The sequence below is a fragment of the Dasypus novemcinctus genome, chromosome 9 (assembly GCF_030445035.2).
Source record: "Dasypus novemcinctus isolate mDasNov1 chromosome 9, mDasNov1.1.hap2, whole genome shotgun sequence".
In the NCBI taxonomy this organism is placed as follows: Eukaryota; Metazoa; Chordata; class Mammalia; order Cingulata; family Dasypodidae; genus Dasypus; species Dasypus novemcinctus.
The window spans coordinates 81,130,240-81,139,025 of record NC_080681.1 but is presented as its reverse complement, the minus strand read 5'-3'; the positions used below and the strand labels follow the sequence as shown (position 1 = coordinate 81,139,025).

General features: G+C 40.9%; 1 protein-coding gene across 1 annotated transcript in view; it reads right to left on the bottom strand.

Moving 5' to 3' along the window:
* Positions 1 to 8,786, bottom strand: part of LOC101439276 (calreticulin-like) — a 34,082-nt gene continuing 25,296 nt past the window's right edge. Inside the window, exons 8-9 of the mRNA XM_004476520.1 lie at positions 6,009 to 6,101; positions 1 to 246 (exon numbers count right to left, since the gene is read on the bottom strand). Of these exons, the coding sequence (XP_004476577.1) occupies positions 1 to 246; positions 6,009 to 6,101 (339 nt within the window). The remainder of the gene's footprint in view (positions 247 to 6,008; positions 6,102 to 8,786) is intronic.

Sequence of the window (8,786 nt, the reverse complement as noted above, 5' to 3'; positions counted from 1 at the left end):
TTACAGTTCATCTTTTTGGTCAACACTGACTTGATTTTTCCCCAGAAATGCTCTTTCAACATCATTTTTCTTTATCTGCCCATCATTTCCTGGTTCCCCAGCAGGATCCTCTTCACCTCCTTCTTCTTCAATTCCCCAGATGTCATCTTCCTCTTCCTCCTCCTTTTCCCTTTTTTTCTCAGCCTCTTCATCCTGTTTTCTTTTTTCCATTTCTTCATACAGTTTTCGCCACTGCTTCTCTAGGTCCTGTTTATAATATGGAATTTCAAAATAATTTACAGATGCTATAAACAAAGTTAATCCACTTTAGAAATGTCTGGCGTCTTCCCACACTCTTAAAGATGTCTGGAATGGTGCTTAGTTATATGCATATTTTTAATGTGCGTGGGGTGGGGAGAAGTGTGTTTGTGTGTATGTGTGCGTGTAATTAGTCCATAAATAAAATTGGTTCAGATTCAACAAACATTTATTGAATGCCTACTGTTTTGCTAAGTACAGTGCTAGACATTCTACACGCGTTATTGCTATTCTTCACAGCAGTGTAATGAGGTGTTACTAGTCCCACTTTTGAGATGAGGGATCTGAGGGCTGATTAAATGATTTGCCTAAAGCTATATAGCTAGTGAGTGGTAAAGCTAGGATTAGAAACCAGATTTCCTGACTCTGAGACCGGCCCTCTTTCTGTTATAACAAAGTAACACAATCTATACAAAGCTCTTCGAATTAGCTTTTGAAGTGTGACCAGTACAAACTTGCATTGTCAGAAAGAGGACTTCTCTGTGATCTCAGTTGCGTTTATCCAGCTCCCAGAATTTGATCCCCAGAGCCATCTTCAGGTACTTTTCTACTAAGAGGGGTCAGAAAGAAATAGCCCTTAGTCAAACTTCTCTGGGGTTTGAATCTCTACCTATAGCATCCCTACCGGTAGTTTTACCCAGCCTTGGGGGACAAAGGTAGGTTTAGGACCTGCATGCTCAGTAGGCTGCGCCCCTTCTAGAATCCTGCTATGACTAATGCTTGACATTTTGTTTTGTGTTTCCCACAAGATTAGAAAAGAAAATCTCTCCTGCTATCAGGACTTCATTTTCTTATGCCTGGAAAGCACTGGCTACAATTAATGTCTACTTATTCACTTCCCTCTCATTCTTCTACATGCTGCAGTTTGCTTCCACCCTCCATTCTTCACCAAAACGGCTCTTGCCAAAGATAACTATAGACCACCAACTTCACCAACTCCTCAATTCCACTAGGACCTAAAATCCATTGAGCCTGTCATCCTTTCATTATTCCTCAATTGACCTCATTTTCCTCCTTGCACAGCTTAGATTTTATTGTCTAGTACTATGATCACTTCCTTGCAAACACCCTCAGTTTCTTTGCCCCTCATTTCCCTAGCTGGGCAAACCTTCAACCCTGGTTAAATCTAGCATCTGCACCCAAACAGAGAACATGGCTAAAGAAAACCATACAACCAGACTGATTGGCCTCATTTTAAACTCATAGTGACTAAATTTAAATGAGTCCTTAGTGCTAGTTAACGAACCTACTATATTCCTGTGGTTGATTCATTCTCCTTCTGCTTGGATAACTATTTCAGACTCTTTTCTCTCTTCCAACCTCCAATGCATCTTTCCCAGTATCACTCTAAGTTGTGGGCCTTATTGCCTATTTCACAATCAGAAGAAATTTCCCACATACTCTGTGGCAGTCATGGAGGTACATCACTCAATCTTCCTTGGAAAAAAAAAACTTGTCAATCAGCTGTGAAGAGTGCAGTGAGTTGACAGCCTGCAGCCACAGTATCTGGAGATCCACTGCCACATTTGAGCCCATGCCATTCTGTTCCCAAGCAGCCCCAAGTCAATGACTGAAGCATGGCAGGGGTCCCAGGGCCTGGTCATTTCCAATATGGAACTCCTCTACAGTCCATCTTTGCACTGAAACTCCATCAGGTTGGTGAGACTTTCTCAGAGCTGTCCTGTAGTCTGCAGCTCCTTCTACCCAATCCATCTACCTCCCCCCTCTCCTTTCAGTGGTGTCAGACTTTCCTGCCAGTTTCTGCTCCCTCTAGCCTTTATCTTTCCCAGGCCTTACCTACAACAAATTTCTTACACTTCTAACTCTATCTTGGTATCTGCTTCCAGAGGATTCGACTGATAAATACCCCCACCATTGCTTCTACCTGCCTATCTACATTTATTCTCATATGTTCATTCTTTACTCCTGTTATTATGGATGAACTATCTGTACTCTTCTCTAAAACCAACTCATCTTTTTGTGCACTATACATCATCCAGTTTCCCCTGCTCAAAGAAATTGCTTCAAAAGTTTTACCCTTTCTCTTCTGCATTGGTTTGTCTCTTTCTTTTGAATCATCTCTAATTACCATGCAAGTTAGCAATGATATCTTCTACATTAAAAAAATTAAAATTTTGATCAACATCTCCCTTCACCTGCTACCTGATTCTCTTCATCCCATTTATAGCAAAAGTCTTCAAAAGATTAGTCTATAAGTGCTGTTTCCAGTTCTACTGTTCTTTCTTTCCTGTATCTCTCCACTAAAATTGCTCTTATCAGGGTTACCAATGAACTCCATGTTACTGAATTCAGTGGTCCCTTCTCAGTCCTCATCTTTTTTGACCACTTAACACAACTGGGGAAGCAATGTGGCTCAACTGATAGAGCATCCACCTACCACATAGGAGGTCCAGGGTTCAAACCGAGGGCCTCTTGGTCCATGTGGTGAGCTGGCCCACCTGCTGTGCTGCCATGAGCAAGGAGTGCCATGCCATGCAGGGGTGTCCCCCGCATAGGGGAGCCCCATGCATAAGGAGTGCACCTTGCAAGGAAAGCCGCCCTGCACGAAAATAGTGCAGCCCGCCCAGGAGTGGCACCACACACGGAGAGCTGACACAAAAGATGACACAACAAAAAGAGACACAGATTCCCAGTGCTGCCGAGAATGCAAGTGGACACAGAAGAACACACAGTGAATGGACACAAGAGAACAGACAACCGGAGGTGGGGATGGGGAAGAGAAATAAAAGTAAATCTTAGGGAAACGGACTTGGCCCAGTGGTTAGGGCGTCCGTCTACCACATGGGAGGTCCGTGGTTCAAACCCCGGGCCTCCTTGACCCGTGTGCAGCTGGCCCATGCGCAGTGCTGATGTGCACAAGGAGTGCCGCCCCATGCAGGGGTGTCCCCCGCGTAGGGGAGCCCCACGCGCAAAGAGTGCACCCGTAAGGAGAGCCGCCCAGCGTGAAAGAAAGTGCAGCCTGCCCAGGAATGGTACCTCCCACACTTCCCATGCCACTGACAACAACAGAAGCGGACAAAGAAACAAGACGCAGCAAATAGACACAGAGAACAGACAACGGGGGGGGGGGGGGGGGGGGGATTAAATAAATAAATAAATCTTAAAAAAAAGTAAATCTTAAAAAAAATTAAAAAAATAACACAACTGATGACTCATTTTCCCCTTAAAATACATTCTTCACTTGGCTATATGCTACTACTCTGACTTGATTGCCTTCCTACCTAGATGATCATTTTTCTCATTTTCCTTTGCTGGTTCTACTTTCTCTTTGATATCTAAATTTTGAGGTGCTCCAAAGCTCATCTTTGAATCTTCTCTCTGCATCTACCCACTTCTTAGAGGATTTCACACTTTATGGGGTTTTAAGTATTATCTGTGGGGTGATGACTCCCAGATTTATTTATTAATCTCATATCCAGTTGTCTCCTTGACATATCCACTTGGACTTTTATTAATCATATCAGACTTAACATTTCAAAATTGTGTTTCTGGTTTCTGCCACCCGACCCTCAAAATCTGCTCCATCCCTAAATTGAGACACAGGTTATGCGTCCATCATAGTAAATTTATTTCAATAATGACAATGAGGCCTGTAACTTTATTTTTGCTAAGGTCCTGAGTTAAAAAATGAATGTAGCAAGACTTTTCAATATTATAAACAAATTAAAGGCTAGGATGTTTTAGATCATTTGCCAAAATACAAATATACTCTTTACAGAAAAAAAAAAATCTGCTCCTTCCTTCAATTTGCCCATCTCAGTAACTCCATCCTTCTAGGAGCTCAGGACAAAAACCTTGGAGTCATCCTTATTTACTCTTACTCATACTCCATACCTAATCCACTGACAACTCCTATGAGTTTTACCTTCAAAATGTATCTATAGTTTGAGCACTTCTATTTACCTCCACCACTACCACATGCTTTTGCCCTTGCTCCCCTATAGTCTTTTTTTTCAATCCTTTATTCTTTCCACAACACAACAACCAGAGTAATGTTTTTTCTGTATTAGAGAAGTTGTGGTTTATGGAATAATCATGCATAAAATACAGGATTCCCATACACTACCCTCCACAAACACCTTGCATTGGTGTGGAATATTTGTTACAACTGATAATAACACATTTTTATAATTGTACTACTGAGTAATATTTTTAAACTGTGAGACAGCTCATATCACTCTTCTACTTAGTATCCTCTAAGGGCTCTCCACTTTACTCAAGATAGAGGTCTCCTATTCCTATACTCTCTATTCCTCTCACTAGCCTCTTTACTTGTTTTTGAACAAGTGAGTTATGCTTCTACTTTAGGACCTTTGAATTTGTTGTTCTCTCCACCTAGAAAGTTTTTCTTCCTCAGCTATCCACACGGCTTGCTCACTTACTTCATTTAAGTCTCTTAAATTTCATGCTAAGTCAATGAAGCTTCTCCTACCCACTCTCATCTGAAACAGCAAAACTATCATGACCACAGCTCCCTCCATGCTTTATTGCTCTCCATAGCATATCTCACCATTCACGTATTTGCCTATATTTACTTATTTGTATGTTTCTTGTTGGTCTCCCTTGACTATAAACTCTATGAGGGCAGAAACTTCTATTTTGTTCTACTTGTATATCCTCGGCAACTATAACACTGCTTTGAAACAAGCACTCAATGAATATTTGTCATTATATGGTTTAATAATGATAGCTGCCATATATTGAGCACTTACCAAATGCCATGTACTTATAAGATAGTTACTCTTATTATTCCCAATTTATAGATGAGGAAATTAAAGCTCAGAGGGGTTTAGTCACTTGACCAAGGTTAAGTGATGGGGGCTGGATTTGAATCTAAGCAGTTTAGCTCTGAAACATATTCTGAAACAATACGTAATATTGTCTTAACAACAACAACAACAAAAATTAGATGATAAACCCGAAGTAAAAACAAAGCAATACCAGAAGCTAAGTGCAAGAAAATCTCATTTTTTCCAAATTGACTATTTTAATACTTCTTTATAAACATCAAGCATCAAAGTTCTCTCAAAAAAAGTGGGGGGTAGGGCAGTGCTTGCACTTTGGTGGTGCCCTAAGCATGAGCTTGATTGGGCAATCAAGCACTGGCCTCAAACCTGCTTGAATGGATCTTCCTGTAGAACTGGGAAGTCCGGAGTGGAAGGTGTCATCACCATGAGACCAACACTCCAAGTACCATTCCATCTACAAAGTAATCCTGGGAGAGCAGGGAGCTGGTAAACAGCACAATTACCTTCCTGCTTTCTCCAAGCCGCCCACCAGAAATGGGCTCCACTACTCTGTTCTGGATCACCATACCATGAGCAGGCCTTGTGTTTAAGAAAAGCATGAGTTCTGAGTTCAAATTCTAACTCAACAAGTTAAACGCTATGTGTGACCCTGAGTTATCCATACCAACTCTCTGAATCTCAGTTCCTAAATCCGAAAAATTAAAGAAATAGTATCTGACTTGCTGGATTGTTACAAGGGCTAAATAGAAAGTTTTGCAAAATGCTCGCAGAGTCAAGTACAGAGTTGCAGACACCCAATAAATGTGATTCTTCCCCCTACCTTGTAGGGCCATGGAACCAGCAAATGAGACAGTGATTGCGAGGCTGATTTTTAAAATACAAAGAAAACAGTGCACAACTGAGGAGTTAGACATCTGAAAATCAGGGTGAGAGAACCCTTACTTTTCTTATTCCCCAAGTCTTGTTTCCAACTTCTTCAGCAAACTCCTCATCATTTGTAAGAAGGAAATTGTCAAAGATGCTCCCTGATTTTACCTGTTGAAATAAAAATGATGGGATTATTAGAATTGAGTACCTAAATGTTAAAGGACTTAAGAATCACCTTAGAATGGGGTGGGGTGCTAAATGCAGATTCCCAGGCCTCAGACTCAGAGATTTAATCAATAGATTGAGGTGAGGCCAGGGGAATACAGGTGGTGTTAATAATACAGAAGGTCTAAAATGCTAGACCACCCTACCTGATCTGCTCCAGAAATATGCTAATTTACTGTTTCCCAAGCTTCTGTGCTCCGTTTTAGAGGGTTGTGAAGAAATTGATCACTCTGCTAGGCTCCAAATTGGTGCCCAGTGGCTCTTGCCCCAGTTCAGATTGACAGCACTTACCTCTGATGCCACTTATAGATGCCCTTTTCCAGGTTTTCTACTTAATATAATCAGGAAAATTAACAGAGCATGGGGAGGTTTGACAAGAAATATGAACAGAATTTAGTCTCTACAATTTAGATCCTCTACCATATTTCTTTATTTTCTTAAAAATAACTTTTTTAGTATATGCAATTAAAGGGAACATGAATTAAATCCATGTAATATATTCAGTGTTTGATAAAGGAATAGGATAGAAAGAGACTAAGTCTTAGAGTCACACAGACCAATACTGTGTGACCTTGGGCAAGTTCTCAGTCTGTTTGAGCCTATACCCTCGTAACTAAAATAGGGAAAATAATAACTCCCTTGCAGTGTTGTCATGAGAATTAGAGATAATAGGTGTAAAACATAATGTCTGGCAAATAATCATCATTCAATAAATGGTAATGATTACTATTATAACTTTTCAATATCTGGCTATATTTCAAAAGGAGGGTCATTCTGTAATTTTTTACTTTAGCCGTGTGTTAAATAAATCAACAAAGTTTGCAGCATGAGTTATTATGTATCCCTCCCCGAAGCTTGGAAATGCCCCTGCCTTACTATTTCTTGACCAAAAAGAAAAAGAAAAAGTTTTTTGGTTCACATTACCCCAACAACCCCACCTTCAACAGAAAAAACAAATGACAAAATAACCACTTTGAACAGAGATCATTATTTTGCTCTGAGTCACTTTTTAAGATGTTTTAATAACATTCCTTGTGCAACTTAAACATATTTTCTTACCTTTGGGATTTTTTCTCAAGTTGTCAGCAACCTTGATTAGAGAGCTGCCCATTTGTTGGCACTTCCATTTACCCTGCTCCCACAAGAAATATTTTGTTTGTTTGTATGTTTTTGAGGTACCGGGGTGGGGACTGAAGCCAGCTAGCTCAACGACTGAGCCACATAGATTTTCCTGAATTGGGTTTTTTGTTTGTTTGCTTGCTTGTTGCTTGTTTTTGTTTTTAGGAGACACTGGAGACCGAAACCAGGATCTTCCATGTGGGAAGCAGGCACTCAACTATTTGAGCCACATCTACTCCCCTGAAATGTTTCTTATCTCCCCCATTCTCTTCATTTCCCCCTTGCCCCTAACTCCCTTATACTCTTGGCTCTGCCACCAAAATGAAAGAAAGGATACCTTCTCTCTTCCTACTCTTGTCAGGAGTAAACATGTGAGAAAGAGGTTTGTTAGACTGTAAAACTCTAATGCCCTAAAGTATTTTTTTTAAAAAGGTAATTCACTGAATGCTACCTGGTTTCTTGCACTATCCCACTTAGATCACAAAATGGGAAGAGTATAGGTTTTGGACTTTTTAGCTTGGGACTTTGACGAGTCAAGTCACTTCTCTGAGTCTTCTGCTCCCTCATCAGTAACATGGAGGTGGTAAGACCATAGGATATAGGGGATATCAACAAGATTTGCAATATTTTAGCTAGGTGCTACAAATTGCATTTTGTATCATTAATCCTTCAAAGATCATAGAGAATCCCAAAGGTAAGAGAAAGAATTTTCTTTGCTCTCTTCCATCTCCCCCCAGCTAGAGAACGTAGTTACTTCTACCTAAGGAAACAAAGACAAAGGGATTGTGTATGGGGGTTTCGGAACACAGTACAGGAGGGGTAGAACTACGCAGGAAAGTTAACGAGCTTATTAGGATGGGGCCAAACTGGGACAGGTAGGGCAGCTGGGTTGAAAACCCAGGTAGGGGCAAGGCAAGTAGGCGAATTCCCACCCTTCTCCAGAAGTAAGGTGCTCAGAGAGAACTTGAGAGTCTCTTGGCTTTCCCAATAAGGAGCAGGGCCCTTGTGCTAAACTGGATGTGCTGGGTTGGCTGAGTTAGGAGAGTGGTGTAGGAGCTTGAGTGCCAGACCCAATTAGAAGCTAGAAGAAAAGGATGCCTGCAAGGGTGGTGTCAGCATGGTGTGGAACTGTTTCACCTTCAAGATCAAGAGGAGATAATGTGGGAGGGTTAGAAATGTAGACTCTCAAGGCCTTGTCCCAGACCTGCTGGGTCAGAACCTGCATTTTAACAACATCTCTAGGTGATTCATACGCCCATTACAGTTTGAGAAGCACTCCTCTGGCGTGGTTTAAATTCTTCAACTAACAAAGCTTGCCTGCTTAGAGAGGGTGAAAGAACCCAGAGCAGTTAGTGTGGAATAATTGATTCATTTTGTAGATAAACAAAGATACTGTTTAAATCGTGTATCTTAATGTTTTGTGTGTGGGATGGGGGGATGCATTTTAAGGAAACAATCAGATTAGGCATATTAACATGATTGTCTGTTTTTACAAGCTGTAAAAAGTCG